The sequence below is a fragment of the Oryza sativa genome, chromosome 12, assembly GCF_034140825.1.
Source record: "Oryza sativa Japonica Group chromosome 12, ASM3414082v1".
Lineage (NCBI taxonomy): Eukaryota > Viridiplantae > Streptophyta > Magnoliopsida > Poales > Poaceae > Oryza > Oryza sativa.
The window spans coordinates 28,073,345-28,091,593 of NC_089046.1; the positions used below are offsets into that span (position 1 = coordinate 28,073,345).

At 43.9% G+C, this 18,249-nt stretch overlaps 1 protein-coding gene across 1 annotated transcript; it reads right to left on the reverse strand.

Annotated features, from left to right (window-relative positions):
- Positions 1–4,501: 4,501 nt before the first annotated feature.
- LOC4352906 (protein NRT1/ PTR FAMILY 2.11) lies at positions 4,502–6,668 on the reverse strand. The gene has a single exon (XM_015764993.3). It carries the CDS (start codon positions 6,412–6,414, stop codon positions 4,651–4,653), a length of 1,764 nt encoding a protein of 587 aa, XP_015620479.1. The 5' UTR covers positions 6,415–6,668; the 3' UTR covers positions 4,502–4,650.
- Positions 6,669–18,249: the final 11,581 nt, after the last annotated feature.

The following is an 18,249-nucleotide window of genomic DNA, read 5'->3' on the forward strand; positions in this document are numbered from 1 at the left end:
ATTTACTCGAGAAAATAACATGATTCAAAAGTCGTAAGTACTTAATCCATCTCCTACTTAAAAATTTGTGAATGGATTTTTAAGATACTTTAAGAAAAATAGAAACCTTAAATTATTATAAAATTACATTATCCGAACTTTAGTTTTCCCTTAATCTATGAGACAAAATCTTTGAACAAACAATAAAAATCTTACCTTTCAATAATATAAGTGCCCGCGCATACGCGCGGGCCACCTTCCTAGTTGGTACTAATGAACAGTTGAGAAGACTAAAATTTTTCACTAGTAGAATATTCTAACGAAATATTGTCCTGATGAATAAATATTGAGAAACTATATGTTTAGCCATCAACAACGATCAGATCTAAAGTCCTACATACTCCACAACCTTAAAGTTCATCGTCATAATAATGATAATGAAGTTCATTACATAGTTCAAAGTCCAGCGCATGATTCCCTCTTACTCAACTTAAATAGATGAAACCGATGTAGCGAAATTCGGCCTTGCCGGCCAGCTCGATTTTGGAGGTTTCCCGGCCGGTATTCGGTCGCCGGGAAGGATTGGATGCGGATGCAGCGGACGAACACCTTCTCAGCTGCATCCAATTCGCACGCTCGTACGTTTCTCCTTCAATTTTGCTTTTCTACTCCTTCTTGTTCAATGGAATGGGCTTTAGTTTCTACCTGTACTACTGGACTGGGCCAACCAAAGGGGCCCGTCTACTGCCCATTATTCTTTTTCTTTTTCTCTTTTTTAATTATATAAAGTGTTTACACTTTACTAGTAGTAGTTAGTATTTCAAATACTTGGAGTTTTTACACTTTAAAGTGTAAAAGAAAAATCCATTTTTTATATTCATGTACACTTTATTGTGGTCCAAGTATTTGACTGGATTTTTTTTTCTTTTTGACGCAAAAGGGGAATGAATAGTTGAGTCCCATCCTAGCAACCATGGTGTGCCCATGCTACAGACAACCATGGGCTTAATCACAAAGCTGACCCCTAGCTACAATAAAGCTTTATGATTGCAGCCACGTCGCATCTCCACTGCATAAGTGCAGATTGCAGTGTTGGGTGGAGTTGTTAGGCAGGAATGGATTGAAATTTCTTGCTTAAATAAAATAATTTGTCCGTTGGCAAGTGATTTTCCTGCTTAATTTCGGACCACAGTATCTTGGTCCCAATTGTGATCTTTGATGAAGATCACCATCGGTCATTCACTGCAAGATGGTGTCACTAGCTAGTCGATCTCATCGCCATATATATTCCATCGATCCCAAGATTAGGACTCTGCTTTAATGACATCTCCACACTTTGCCACACAAACTTCTGTATAATGTGCCAAGACACTCGTGTTAAGTTGCGTCAAAGCAACGTGTCTACGACGTATGAGCCTATTGGATAAGACCGAGTTCTTTCCAGCTACACAAAACGACAACTTACTTCCTTTCTGATAGTATGTTTTCCAAACCGCTAAACGACATGATGCATTTTTTTTAAAAAAAATAGTTTATTGTTAAGTTAATAATAATTAATGCTCAATTAATTATATACTAACAATTTATCTTATTTCACGTGCCACCAAGTTACTCTACCAAATCGTTACGTCAAACGCAGCCTAAGACCGTGTGGCACATCGTATCTGTTACATGAAACGCTAATTAACTTCAATTCGATTGATCAAACTTGCTAGCTAGTCACACGTGATCGAGACAAAGTTTGGCACTGATCAGTTAACCAAACAGGGACATATTATTGCTACACTTCAGACGAAGCAATTGTGGTAGGCGGGTGAAAGCTAGCTTTTCCCAGTCTCTGACTGGTGTTAGCGATGATGGAGGAGTTTTAAGTGGCCTGGTTCTCTCTTCGGGTAAATAACAGGTTCAGTGTTCGGGTGTTGCCAGCATCCTAGATCGATGTTGTATTCTCTTTTTTTTTTTGTATTCTCTATGGAAGGTGGACTTCACTTTGAAGTTTCTACTCCACGGTTGGGATATTTGGGTGGTTTGAGACAGTTGTCCGTCATAATAAGTTAGAGTTGCTTGTCTATTGTGATGAGCTTGGTGCAGTGATGATCTATGTCGGGTCTTAATACACTATAACAAATGGTTTTCGCGGACACCCGATGATCTCTTGACTTTTGCACGCGGGCTGAAAGCAAATCCACCTCTTCCTCAACCATCTCCATCATCTCAGCAAGACAGAAGTTGATTTGCAGCCATTCAAGTGCTCCATCGTTGAAGGTTGGTTGCTCTTCGGATTCACCCTTCCTGTTGTTCCCTAACAGAAGAAACCATACCGGGTTTGTCATTCGGGTTGAGCTCGGACCACCTGCGCAATTTCGGTTGACAGGGTCGATGTTAGAGCTCCTTAGATTCAATGATGAGCCTCATGGGGATCCTTCGCTGAGTCCGGTGACGCACACACCAAAATCTACGGCTCAGCAACAAACCTCAGTCTTGTGCCGTTTCCGTAGATGCAGCCGATGGGGATTAACGGTTTGCCAAGCGGAGTGCACATCTTTTGAGGCCCAGGATAGCAGTCGTCGCGGCTTCGCCACAGATCCCTGTTGACTTGCTCCTTTTTCTGCTGTTAGGTTATTTCAGGAAGATTGCTTCTGTAGTTCAGTTAACCCTCCCTTCTCAGGGGTGGCTCTTTTGCTTTCAATTTTTATCCTTGGTTATGTAACAGGGTTTATCCCCTAATTCTATTCTTGCTTAATAAAGTTGATGTGTTTTTTTTTAAAAAAAGCAAATCCACCTGCAAAAATACATAGGGGATCCCTGTCAAGACCCGCTAGTGAAAATAATTTCTTGTAGGTGTTCGTCTTACGAGGACCACCTGTAAAAATAGATCCATTTTTACATGCGGGTCTCTTAGACAACAACACGTGAAAATACACGTCTGCCTGCTAGAAATAAACAACTATTGATATAAAATCGGGCTAGGTGCACGCAAGGGTAGTGACACGCACCAAATCCCCAGCCCTCTCCCACACATCGAATCCACCGGTCCTCTCTCCCTCTCCTCTCCTCACTAGCTCCCCCCCATCCGTCTCAAATGTCAATCTCAACAATAGGAGCAACCACCTCTCCCCTCTCCTCTCTCTAACCTACGGATCGGTTGGTGATATGAAGAGGAGGCATCCATGGGACCTGGGAGTGGCGCATCCAACGTCCTCGGAGGCCAGGTGCGATAGATCGATGGAGGCCGGCTTGGGAAGTGGTGGATCGATGACAGGCGCAGCAGAGCCTGATGGATACTACGTCGGCGGTCGCCAAGTGCCGCGAATCGATGGTGGCGACATGCTTGGGAGGCGGCGAATTAATGGTCGTGGGCCTAGGAAGCAGTTCAATCTACCACGGTCGTTGGGACCGGCGAAACGATGATGACCTGGCAGTTCCGCCAGTCCCGACAGGGCTTGGGGGATCCAACCACGACACTAGATTGTCGTGGCAACGACGATGACTTTATCATTGTATTTTGCAAATGAGGATCGAGGCCAAAACACTTTTTTCTTTTACCATTTCTTTCAGTGTCTCATCGGTTGCCCATATTCTCTAATAAGCCAAAACATTTAATAGGGAATAAAATTTAATTTGTAGGTAAAACTTTTGTATATTTATTGGTAGCGACTTAAGAGTCAGTGCTAAAAAAAATTACGTTAAAAATATCTTAAAATCAAGTTAAAAAATTTAAATTTTAGTTTTTCTTTAGCTTATTAGACCGACCAATGGGACTCTCAAATATCTTGTGTAGTCAATTGTTTTAAGTCTTTAAGTACATGCTTGAAAAAAATCGATTTTTTCGCCTTATTAAGGAGGTCGTATGAAAAATCATTTTTTATACGCGTGGTTAAGGTGCACGCTTGTAAAAAATTGTGATATCCAAAGATAACTAGCATGGTGGCCCGCGCAGATTGCTCGGCTAACATCATTATATTTTCTCTCATATAATAGCATATATGTTTTCTCATTATATTATTAAAATATATTACAATGACAACATAATTTTAAATTTTGCAATAACTTTACGAAACTACTAATGTGTAATAACTACTCTAGTCTCCTCTTCTAATATTCCTTATTTTTTTAATTCCGAATTTTCGTTATTTTTAAATTGTATTTCTATATAGACTCTGCTTTTTCTTTTTCTCCGATTAATGTGAGAATTTCTAGGCCATGAGAGCGAACGTGGAGGCTCTTTTTTCTATTTCTTTAATAATATAATAGATAGATAGATTGGCTGTTGGCGTTTGTGGCAGGTCTACGAAAAGCCATTGGAAATATCTGCTTGCAGTAGTGGTGGACTTGATGCCATCAGAGTTTTTTTTCTCTGTTTTTCTCTCCATATAGTTGTTTTTATGGTTCTCCTCGCTTTAGAATTATTTTCCGGTTTTTTCCTATAAAGTGAGTTAGTAACATTTTTCTTGTTAACATAAAATAGGAAGGCGATTGTACGTAGTATTGGGCTATTGGCTTGCCGTGGAACGCGTGAGAGTGAGGAGGAAGAAGAGATTATAGTGTTTTTGCGTCTGATACATACAGATATTATACTCCTACTGTGTATGGTGATGCATCGATCGATGACGTACCTCTAAATCTATCTACCATCTACAGTAGAGTGATCGATTGTGATAATAAAATTAATTAAACCTTGGAGGCTATGGTGTTGGCGGTTCCGGGCTGATGATGATGATAATCCGGCAGCTCGACGTGGTCGGCGATGGTGGTGTTCTTGAACCTGTACCAGCGGGCGCAGAGGAGGAAGTAGCAGACGTTGGCCGCCGCGATGGCCGCGACGGTTAGGTAGAAGAGGTCGAGGCGGGCGTGGTTCAGATCCTGCGCCAGCCACCCCGTGGTCCGGTGCACCGCCGCCACCATGAAGCCGCTCGCGTAGTTGGCCAGCGCGAACGCCAGGAAGAAGAGCGCCCCCGCCACGCTCCTCATGTTCTCCGGGAACTGCCTGTAGTACAGCTCCGTCTGCCCGATCGCCGCGAACGCCTCCGACATCCCCGCCGCCACCTGCTGCGGCACCAGCCACAGGAACGACATCTTCACTCCCACCGCGCCCAGCCGGCGCCGCCGCTGCTCCACCGCCGCCGCCACCACCATCGTCGCCACCGACAGCACCAGCCCCACCCCGATGCGCTGCAGCTGGCTGATCCCGCCCTCCTTCCCCGTCACCCGCCGCAGCGCCGGCACCACCACCCGGTCGTACACCGGGATCCACACCGTCATCGCCATCATGTTGAACACCACCATCGACCCCGCCGGCACCTCGAACGCCCACCACCTCGTCAGCCGCCGGTCCATCTGCAGCGCCTGGAGCACCACGAACGTGCCCAGCTGCGTTACCACGATGAAGTACACGATCCCCGCCGACCACACCGGGATGATCCGCGCCAGGCACTTCACCTCCTCCACCTGCTGCACCGTGCACAGCCGCCACGGGCTCGATCTCGACTCCGGCGTCACCACGGCGGCCTTGTCCAGGCACCGGAACTGGTCCGTGTACGCGATCTTGGCCACCAGCTTGCTCTGGTGCGGCGGGTCGAACAGGTCGTCGGCGGAGGCCGGTGCGGGGACGCGGCGCTTGCGGACGGCGGCGACGATGACCCGGGCGAAGCTGGTGAAGGGGCTGCCCTCGGGGCGGACGCGGACGTAGAGGCGGGTGCCCATGAAGAAGAGCGCGCAGGAGATGGCCATGAGGGCGGCGGGGACGGCGAGTCCGATCGCCCAGCTGACGTTGCTCTGGAGGTAGATGATGAGGGTGGCGGAGAGCATCATGGCGACGGTGAAGGTGAAGTAGTACCAGTTGAAGAAGCTGGCAATGCCGCGGCGGCCGGAGTCGGTGCGCGGGTCGAACTGGTCGGCGCCGAAGGCGAGGTTGCAGGGGCGGATGCCGCCGGCGCCGACGACGAGGAAGGCGAAGGCGGCGAGGAGAGCGGCGAGCTGGCCGTGTGTGGGGCCCTGGCACGACGACGAGGAAGAGGAGGCAGTGCAAGGTGGGGGGTGGAGAGATGGGATGGCGGCGGTGAGGGTAAGCACAAGCATGCCGAGGCAGGAGGCGAGGGAGGCGGCGGCGATGGTGGTGTAGCGGCCGAGGAAGGTGTCGGAGAGGAAGGCGCCGAGGAGGGGGGCGAGGTTGGTGGTGCCGGAGAAGAAGTTGAGGAGGGTGGCGGCGCGGACGCTGGGGAGGTGGTAGACGGTGGTGAGGTACACCAGCAGGTTGGCGGTGGTGCCGATGGTGCCCAGCTTCTCGAACGTCTCGTTCCCTATCACGTATGGCATCGACTTCCATCCTCGGTACCGGACGCTGCTGATCACCTCCTCCTCCTCCTCCTCCTCGCCGCCGGTGATCTTCTTCTCGCCCGGCTGCTGCTGCTTCTCCATGGCTGCTGCTGCGTCCATGATAGATCTTGATCTTGATCGAGTAGAGTAGAGTAGCTAGCTAGATAGAGGAGCTTGCATGCAGGGAGGAGTGCAAGGAGAGATGAGTGAGTGGAGGCCTATAAATAAGCTTAGCAGAAGCAGAGTCCAGCAAGAGACAGACAGACACAAAGATATTGATTCGATTCAAGGGCATGTATAACGTCGACTGAACTGCATGAACAGAGTGTAATTTAATTGTTGTGAGATTGCCTTCCTTCCACATGCACAGTGCTCAATTAAGTACCATATGCTCACTGCAAAAGTACTTAAATAATGGTGCCATTTTTCTTTTAAAAAGACTTTTCATGCATGAGTTTCTTACAAATACTACTTTTTTTGGATAATTAATAATTTTAATTCATTCCTTCGTCTGTACTCTCAAATAATTAATTACCAGGGACCATTTATCGCAAATCACGAATAATCATCACAAATCATCCATCCACCTGTAAATCTGTCTTCCTGCGCATGATAGTGTATACTTAAGCACGAGTCAGAGACCAAATAATTGAGGCTGCAGGTTAATTAATTAATGGGAATTTGGGGAGCTTGTGGATCAAGCTAATATATGGTAGCTGTACCGTGTGATTTTGCTACACTCTAGCTTAGTTCGTCCGATAGTTTGGGCAGGGGGGTCGATATGATGTAATTAAGTTGATGTCGGCCAGTATCAGGATATACACATAGATTAGTCAAAACGGTGTTAGTAATTTTTTGGCCGGAAACTGTATATGGATGTGTATGTGTACAACGTCATTTTCAGTTAACTTTATTTGACCAAAGGAAAAGAAGGCTTAATTGGTACTTCCTCCGTTTCACAATGTAAGTCATTCTAACATTTCTTATATTCATATTGATGTTAATAAATCTAGATAGATGTATATGTCTAGATTCGTTAACATCAATATGAATGTGAAAAATGCTAAAATAATTTACATTGTGAAACAGAGGAAGTACTAGCAAATGGTGGTTAGTTTGAGTATGAGTGCTACTGATCAAGTGTGGAGTCAAGATGACCGCAGCTGGTGAATAGTACGTAGGGATGGATGTATTCCGGCGGCAAGTGTACATTATTTATTAATTACTACTCCTATTATCAATCATATATAGTATACTCCAGCAATGACAGTCAAAACAAGTTGCAGTACTAGTAGTAGACAGAGAGAGATATTACTACGTACAGACTAGCTAGAGAGTACCGATGGACTGCAGATTATTCTGCTTTCAGATTTCAACGTCAATGCAAAGCAATTTACTACAGTAGCTATACTGTATATACTGTCAATTAATCAGCTGATTTTGTTTTCCCGGCCGGTCCTTCTCTAGCTACGATTTCTTTTTTTTTAAAAAAAAATGGACGCTACCTTAATTAAATTAGCTTGCTCGTGAAGCTAGATACATACTTCTACTCATTACAAAATCTCAGTTTCTGCACATGTGTTTATTAGTTACTCTAGTTACTACTCAAACTGGCTTGCTAATTACTCCAGTCTTTAGCCGCCTGCGGATATATCGGTCCTGCCGGCTGCTAACTGGGTAGCTTAGCTAGTCGATATCATCAACTTGCTGCAGCGAGCGCGGCAACTGTACGTATATATACATACGAGTGCTTCTTAATAATTAATTAAATTAGTTTGACTTTGCTAGCACTGCCACTATATATGGAGTATACAGTGCAACTGGATAGTACTCTCCTCCGTTTCAAAATGTTTAACACCATTAACTTTTTGATATATGTTTGATCGTTCATCTTTTTCAAAAAAATATTGTGAAATATGTAAAACTATATGTGTACACGAAAGTATATTTAACAATAAATCAAATGATATGAAAAGAATAAATAATTACTTAAATTTTTTGAATAAGATGAATAGTCAAACCCGTACTAAAAAGTCAACGGTGTTAAATATTTTGAAACGGATGGAGTAGCTATTAAGTTTGTCGCATGCATATATATGCGGCGGCCGAATTAAGTCTGACGCTAGCTGATCCATCCATCGACGCGACTCGATGGTCATCGATCGATCCGATGAGTCCTCTCCTTCCTAACTTAATTATATACTGCTACAGTACTTCTTCCTCTTTATATTTGCCAATTACAAACAAAATTTGAGGTGAAGAATTCTACGGAACTCTTGATTGAGTAGTAATTTATATCATGCGTGCTATAAAAGTTAGTCGATAAAATGGAAAGATACATCTCAATCGCTATAGCCATTTATCAACTTAATATATATATACTTAAAAGAACAGAAGATATATACTTATTTGATTACAACAGAAGAACACTTGATATTTTCAGAAAATTTAAAGTTGATGACCTGGGAACCAAGGTCCCCATTCCCCATTGCCCATGAAGAAGCCACATGTCCTCCAATATGACTTAACATTTTTTCGAGGTTTGTGTGGGTTTGTGATACATGGACTATCTTGAATAAAGAAGAATGAAGCCCACCTAGGAAAATAAGTTATTTTTTATGCAGATATATTAAGAGTCTTGCCTGTAAAGTTTATTATAATTGTCATGTCATTATACGTTTTGTTTGTAAATATAAATGGGTGTGTGTAGAAAAATGGTTTGTGTAGTGTGACACGTACCACCGAGTTAGAGAGATCGATATGGGGCGTCCTTGGCTTGTCTCCTTCATCCTATACTAGCTAAAGGCCATGTATGTTGCAAAACAAATATTATATTTTTTTTGAGAGAAATAAATATTATAAGTGATAAAGCAAAAGCAAACGTTATAAGTTTATAGTATAGTTAGTTGATTAGGTATATGATGTCATATCCAAAGCAAAAGTATACACGTGTGGGGAACTTATGATCCTACATGTGAGTTTAATTATGGCGTTGGAACGGACTCAAACATCACTACTAGCATCATATTATGTAATTTAAAAATTGAACAAATTATATATGAGTTGAGTCCTAGCTACTCTTGGGCAGGAATCCCGCAGGATGAAAGCGATGAGTAGCTTCTGGATGCAGCTAGCCCAGGTGCGCATGCATGATCGATGGATGATGCATCCATCCTATATATCCAAGCCACCGATCGATCGATGGAGTATATACTCCCTCCATCCTAAATGTTTGACACCGTTGACTTTTTAAAATATGTTTGACCGTTCGTCTTATTCAAAAAATTTAAGCAATTATTAATTCTTTTCCTACCATTTGATTCATTGTTAAATATACTTTTATATATACATATAGTTTTACATATTTCACAAAAGTTTTTTGAATAAGACGAACAGTTAAACATGTTTAAAAAAGTCAACGGCGTCAAACATTTAAGGAAGGAGTTAGTATATGTGTGTACGCGCGGCGGCCTGTCGATCGATCGATCCCCAATAAACGTACTGCAGGATAACAACAAACCTAGAGTAGCTTTTAATTTTCTCCTATCATACATGCATCATCGATGGATATATACTCAACAAGTAGCTAGCGCGCGTGGCAGTGGACAGGAGGATGATGGTCCGGATCGATATATATAGACTACCGATTGATCGATCGATCGACATGATGTACAGTACACTAGAGCTAGTGCACATCACCGTCGTCGTCGTCGATCAATATGCACGATCGATACAGAGATAGATTTGCATGTCTCCAGACACATCTCTTGGTATTTTACGTATCATATCTTTATATAAAATATATATAAATTAATATGAGATATATTATTCTATAAACGTACGAAGCTTAAATTCAATTTGTGTAAGTTATAGTTATTGCATATGTTTGTTGAGAAAAAAATATATCACATATTAATCTTGATATTTCTTAAATATTTTAACGAATATTATTAAGATGCATGCATGATACGACGTCGCGGGAGATAGAAACATTTTTCCCTATGTGTTGATACGGCGGTTGAACATGCATGCATGTTGGCATTTTCATGAGATAGATCTAGCTTTGACTCGATCGACATGACTTGTCCGCATGCTTACGTGCACCACTGCCACAGTCACTCTCTCCTGACCATCGTCTCTATAGTCAAAACCTGTCACTGCTGGCCATTGAGTCGTAAGCTGGATATCGGCAGGCATGCCGGCCTGTCTGCAGTCTCGATCGATCGCCATGCATATATATACGCATTAATTACATTATATTGATCGATCTGTACATATGTATACATGCATGCTAGCTGTACTTGTATTTGTATGGATCAATCTGAACGTATGTACATGCTCGATGCCTTCAGTTTCTCCCTTTCACAAGAGCAAGTGAGAAGAATCTATCTATCTTATTAGCTATCTTGTGAAAGTTGTAGCTAAAGTAGTAGTACTAGTACTAGTAAGAAAGCAGCTAGCTAGATTACCGGCCGTCACGTTGCCACATACACTAACTGAGAGCAACGTCCATTTACCGCTTGCACGTATACGTGTGTAGTCAAGTGTAAACTCAAGACTGACAAATTGCATGTACTTTTGCGATATATATATCTCTATCGAATGAGATATAGATACGCGGTTAATTAGTTAATTAATTTTCTGAGACGAGATATATACATATACCGTACCTGCAGATCAATTTTTCCGTCGCCGTCTCGAGTCATGACAAAAGTTCAATAATTAATCGATCGATCAATTCAAATCGTCCTTGTCCACCAGAGGCAGAGGGCGCCCGAGATAGACCGCTTCTACCTCCATCTTTATTTTAGACAATGATATGCATGCATGTCCCTCGACCATTCATATATACATTCTCAAATTAGATCTGCTCCATTTAATTTAATTCGCCAAATGGTATCAAAAGATCGTTTTGGTAACGTAACTGATCAAGCACTCATTTACATCCATCTCCATGTAGAATTAATTGCAGATCCATATAAATGCGGTACGCGTGTATATACTCTAGCTAGCTAGCGAATTGGATGTAGCTAGCCTTTTGCTCTCTTTATCTATCAATCATCAAAACATCATTACTGACGAGTATCTGCTTATTTGGAAAAATGGTGGAAACTATATATGTTGTGGAAGTCTGAAAATTCACGCTGAATCAAAAAAATGTACGTCCAGGATTTGGTGTGGACGAATCTTGAACGTCCTTTTTCGATACATAGTTAGTTTTGCACTACATATTTTCCCTGTTTATTTTAGTGATCATCGTGCTGAAAGTGCATATTCTCACCGTTCAAAAAATTCTTAGAATTGAGACGAGACATAATACAGTACAACAAATACATACAACTATACTACTATACTACTAGTAGTCGATATCTATACTGTATATAGATCTGCTATAAATAAATATGATTCATAAGATAGTAGTTAGTAAAGAAATAAACAATATAGATTAACTCTGTTATCAGTAAAGTAAAGGCAGTTTTAAAATATCTCAATAATCATAACTAATGGCGAGGAGATCAACTAGAAAGCAACATATATACGTTCGTCAAATTAAAGGTACACACACATCACGAATATATATAATTAAATGCAATGATATATTGGCTGATGAACAGTACTTGACAGTTAAGTAGATATAGCTTGTGTTGGGACCTATGTCAAGTTTTTCATATAAAAGATGGTTATTTTTAACGGAAAAATTATATTAGGGGTCATCTTAATTTGTTACTCCGTATAAAAGACTATACATGGAGTAGGCAGCTAGCTAGCTACTAGCTAGGGGATTAATTCATTATTTGCTGCCATTCATGCAAATGATCCATCCTAGAACAACATTAATAAATTGTATACACCATGTACAGTAGTCCTACTAATTAATCTGCCTTAATTGGTTGTTACTGTTACATGCAAATATTCGTCACGATTAATAAGTACTCCCTGTTTCATTTTAATTGACGTTTTGAACAATGACACGGTCTACAAAATATACCATTGAACTTATTTTTCTATTATAATATACATAATAAATAAATGCATGTTTACTTTTATTATAGTGTTTTGAAAGATAAATCTATATATGTTGTTCTAGTTTCTTCAAACTAAATATTTTTGAAGTTATTGATGGTCAAAGTTATTAAAGTTTGATCTCAACCTTGTCCAAAACGTCAATTATTATAGAACCGGAGGGAGTACTCCTTAGTAGCTCGCAGTTGGACTCAAGGTTATTAGCTCGATCCCTACCAAACTAATATTATCATCTTCAAACTTTACAATATTGCAAATTTTACATAAATCATATACTTGATAAAATTAGTATCTTTGATCCTACGAACTGATTCTATAATTGTTTGGAAAAAAAAAAGCCCAACACATTAAGTATCTTGATCCCAATAACCTAGTTGAAGTGTGTTCGTGGCTGCTAGGGATATATATAGTCGTGTGATATATTTACTTGGTATGGACCATATATCATATATGGACCTCTTGATTATTACGGTTATTTGTATCAATATATTTTCTTGTAAACTACTTATTTGTTATGTGATCGATTCCATCGTTTGTTTGTTGCAATTAAATGATTACAGTAAGACCTCATATGATTATGTTCTGGAGAAAAATAGTATATCATTATAATTGTAGTTAAAATATTTTTATATAAAGCGTGAAAGATCAAGAACATCACAAAATATCTGCTGAAACATTCAAACAACACTATGTAATATTTGCAAATGAACTGGTAAAACATGAGAAAACTCTTATTAAAACATCCAAGAAAATCATTTGCAACATTAGAAAATTTATATTATGAAAACAAAATTAAAATGTGCAACACAGTAGTGGACCAGTTGAAACATTTCAGTTTGAAGTGTGAAACATCCGACCTCAAATAATTGAAACATGTATATTTTAACTAAAATATAATTACCATGTAATGTTTTCAAATGAACTAGTAACACATGGGAAAAGCACTTATTAAAACATCCAAATAATTTCATATGCAACATTAAGAAAGACATATTATAAAACAAAATTAAAATGTGCAACATAGTAACAGACCAGTTGAAAGATTTCAGTTTGAAGTGTGAAACATCCGACCTAAATGATAAAAACATGTATTTTTTTAATTAGAATATATATGTAAAGAATTAACTATAGTACCTTGTTGCAAACATTTAATTGCAATGAGTATAACAGTGTTATTGGATCATAGATTGGATAAGTTGTCACGCCCCGAACGGAACTAGCCCGTGACGCTCCAAATTAACCTGTTAATCGATACCAGTCTCAGGAAACAGTGCTGGTATCACAGGAAGACAGAATATCACAGCAACAGAGGTCTCTTTATTACAGAGTAGAAGTACAGTCATGTTGGGCTGCGGACAGATCCCGAGCTCACAACTGCATTACAAAAGGGAAAGCGGAAGCCAAGACTTGGACCAATCATCACAGGCGCGACTTGGGAACTAGACCGAAACCCTAAAACTCATCGTAGCCGACTTGCTCCTGGAAGAACTCCTCGTCAGCGGGATCCACTTCATCTTCTTCAGCAACTGGGGGAGAATTATTTATATAGAGCAAGGGCCCCGAACGGAACTAGCCCGTGACACTCCAAATTAACCTGTTAATCAATACCAGTCCCAGGAAACACTGCTGGTATCACAGGAAGATAGAATATCACAGCAACAGAGGTCTCTTTATTACAGAGTAGGAGTAAAGTCATGTTGGGCTGCGGACAGATCCCGAGCTCACAACTGCATTACAAAAGGGAAAGCGGAAGCCAAGACTTGGACCAATCATCACAGGCGCGACTTGGGAACTAGACCGAAACCCTAAAACTCATCGTAGCCGACTTGCTCCTGGAAGAACTCCTCATCAGCGGGATCCACTTCATCTTCTTCAGCAACTGGGGGGGAATTATTTATATAGAGCAAGGGTGAGTACAGGAGTACTCAGCAAGCCATGGGAATTAAGTGTTTAATGCAGGCTTCAAGGAAAGACTGTTGTTTTTGCAATTGATTTTATTTAAACTCCTTTTTGAAACAACTAAGTGAGTGCTTCTCAAACGACACGGATGAGGTAGTGCGTCTCGTCCGGTCGGAGTATGTGCAATGTATCAGTCTTTGAATTGATTCAAGGTTGGCACCCGGCCAACGGCTTTCAAACGGGCACCCGGGCCTGGCTGATCCCATCAGCCGCAGATTTTCCAAACATCGAACCCATTCCACAACAGTAATTTCACAAGCAGTAGTCAAACAAAACTACGCTAGGAATCACCTCACATCCGCCCATGACCGTGGGCATGACTGTTCGAATAGTTTAATAACCTCTGCAGAGGGGGTACACTTTACCCACACGACATTACTAACCCGGATCACCCAGCCCGTGCAGAACGGCCACGTCTAGAGACCTTGAGGCTTTCATGACAAGGCATTTCGAAAGCTGACACAGGTTCACCATATGCCAACGAGAGGGGTCCCAAACCGACATTAGGTTAGGTCCCAGACCATACTGTGCCAGGAAGCCCGGGGGTTCTCCCTGGCACCACCCCGTTGAATCCACATGTCTCTTGGCATAATGGCTGCCTCGATTAGCTAATTACTCAGCCAGGGGCATCCCATTCCACCCATGTGGTCGCACTTGCCTTATGTTCGGATGAAATTCCAAGGAAAACGGTCCTTAAGTGCAAGAGCGGGAAACCGTACTCCCGGTACGTTCCTCGATCCGCGATTTTGGAAATTCATTTAGTTCGCAAGCACCGACCCAGGTGTCGGGTTTTTCCAAGTCTTTTGTAAAACCCCAAGTTTTACCCATCGTTGGATATTTTAAATTTGAGGGGAGGTGTCCCGATGCGCGTGCCCGAAGTCCCGTGCATCGAAGCACAACAGTCGACAAAGGAGGTTTAAGTGTTCAATAATTCAAGGAGGGTAATTGCAACAATTAGGGTTGGGCCGGCAGGCTATCTCGCAAGCCGCGGCCGATTTACTTGTGTTAATCCTATTCATGCAATATTTGTGGAAAAGAAATACTTAGATTTAAATTAGGGTTTGTTGGAACCATGCCACCCTATATTTGCAAAATTTGAGATATGCCACCCGTATCTCAATGACATGTAGGACACACATGAGTCAATGACATGTGGGTCAGGGTGGCATATCACAAATTTTGCAAAATTTGTGTGGCATGGTTCGAATTGTCCCTTTAAATTATAGGTGCAAGATGATCAAAGTTGACTTGCCTTGCTCGAGATCTTGAGCTTGATCCTCGAAATCCGCGCACTCCGGGTCTTCGGGCTCTGAAGCTACACGCGAACGAGATGACTCAACAAACGGCGAAATTAAAGCCCTATTATTGACCTCTAAGCGTGCCATTAGATAGATCTCGAGATTTGAGGAATTTTGGAAGTTGAACGGAGTCAAACGGATGTATGGTTGAAAAGATATTGAATTTCTAAGATCATCGGATTTTTGGACTAAAAGAAAAGGATTTATTTAAACCCTTTTTGAATTAGCAACGAAAGAGGGAGGGGAAACAGACTTCCCTCGGGCGGCTAGGGCGCGGCCCGAGAGAAGAGGCGCGACTCGGCCGAGCTAATGGGCCGGCCGGCCCGAGAAGGCGGCCCAAAGGCACGCGGGAGGGGAGGAGAGAGGGAGTCGGTGGACCGGGCTCACCTCGCGTGATCCCGAGTGGGACCTGCTTGTCGGCGGCTCGGCTCACCGTGAGCGAGGAGCACGCGACGCGGCGCTAGGGTTTGGAGCGGGGCGCGATGCACGCGCGCGGCTCGCGGTGGGTGCGGATGCGGCGGGCCCACGCGCAGCCTCACGGCTCGCGGTGGACCGCGTGCGCGAGCGGGGCGGAGGGGAGCGGCGGACCGAGGTCTGCTTGACCCGGTCGCGGCCGAGGTGGCACCGACGTGCCGCCTTCGTGGCAGCCACGTGGGCTGGTGAGAGGAAGACGACGACGTCGGCCGGAACGGATGGCGGACGGCGGCGGCGAGCGGCGGGGCGATCTACAGCGATGCAGGCATGGGCGAGCGCACCGGGAGGTTGCACGGGACAAAGGGAGACGAGCCAACGGCTCGGATTCGCCGGAGGGGGCTCGACGGCGGCGGGTTGCGGCGGCGGCAACCGGCGGCGAGAGAAGGGGGAAACGGCGACGGCATGACGGGAGATCGATTCGGGCGAGTTAGAGCATCTACGTGACTCCGGGAATCCGTTTTTAGCGTCGGATTGGACGGGTCATCGCCGAGGAAGGCCGGCGACGGGCGGCTACTACCGAGCGCGGGTGCGATGGCGGCGAGCTTACTGCGAGCGGCGGCGCGGCTTGGGGCGGCGCCAACTAGCTACTGGGGTACTACTCGAGCTGCTACTCAAAGCTAAGGGGAAGAGATGGAGCGAGGAGGGAGAACGGAGGGATGCCCTACCGAGACGAGGCGGGGCGCTGTGATGAGAGGCCGACGGCACGGGAGTGATCTCTCCGGCCTCGGGCCGGGGAAGAGGAAGAAGACGAGCGCGCGGAGTCCCCTTCACGCGTCCTTCGCACGCGCCGGCTCTCCCGGTGCTTTGGCAACGAATGGCGGAGGTGCAAGTAGGGCGGAGCGACAATGGTGCGGTGGAGACGGAAGGCGAAAACAAGGGAGTTTGGAATGGGGAAAGGGGCTCGGATTTATAGGGGCGACAATGTCGGTTTGGGAGGGCGGAACCGACATTGGGCGGTCAAGCCAGCGAGCTAGCGCTCCGGCTAGCGGCCAAAACGGCGACAGGGAGGATGACGCCGGCGGGGGAGAAAAAGAAGAAAGGAAAGAGGGAAAGGAGACTTGCCTCTTGCCACTTTGGGAAAAGAAGGAAGGAGAGAGAGGGCGACGAGACAGTGGGAGGAGGAGCTCTGCCTCCAACCCTTGGAAGCATGCGCGGTGGTGGTGGGGCCGGGTCGTGACGACGGCGATGACGGCGGGGGCGGTTTGGAAGGGCGCGGCTACAGGGCGGCAGGCGCGGGCTCAGGCGCGGCAGGCGCTGACGGCGGCGGCGACTGGCCTGTCGGCCACCATGGCGCGCGCACGCGCGCGGGAAGCAACGGCGCGGCGATTTGGGCGGCGTCGGCAGGAAGCGGTAGCGGGAGCAGAGAGGGAAGGAGAAGAGAAAGAGAGAGCGAGCTCTCTCTCGTGCTCAGCGCCCGAGCGTCGCACGTGCCTCGCACGTGCGGGCAAGGATGGAGGAGGAGGGAGAGATGGGCTGAGAGGAAATGGGCCGGGGAGAAGAGATCGGCCCACAGACTCAAGGGAGGCAAAGTAGACTTTTCGAGAGGATTTGATTTAGGACATATTTGAGATTAGGGTTTGGATTCGACGATGGATTGGAGATTTGAGATCTGGAATGGCACGGACACTGGACAATAATCAAGGAAACAATTTTTGCATTTAGGATTTTTAAGAGATAGTTTTCCCACTAGGCGCCATGACGAAACGGGCGCTAGATAAGTTGTTTAGGATAAAATATTATTTGAAGCTCGCGTGAAATATTTTATGCATGTACACATATTCCCACATGTATCAAGAGTAGCGTTAGGTTTTTGACATCTGGCCGAGTGGCCTATCAATAGCATTATTTATTTATTTATTGTCGTACAGTGGTACCATTAATTTCTAGATTCCTCCCGAAAACCTGCTAGAAGTACATGCGACAAGTAATATTTCTATGAAAACTATAAATATTATGTAGCACTACATATATGCCAATTTTAAAAATATGTGTTGTTTAGCATGTGATTCATATATTATGAAATTATTTCTATGGTATATAAAAATATAAATTTTATGATGTTAAACTGTATGAGTTTATAGAAATTAACGTTAAAGATTAAAATGTTTGATTTAAACTAATATATAACGTAACGATTAGTAATTTAAAATGAATGGATTAATAAGTGATTGATAGTAAAAATATGACTGAATTGAACGAT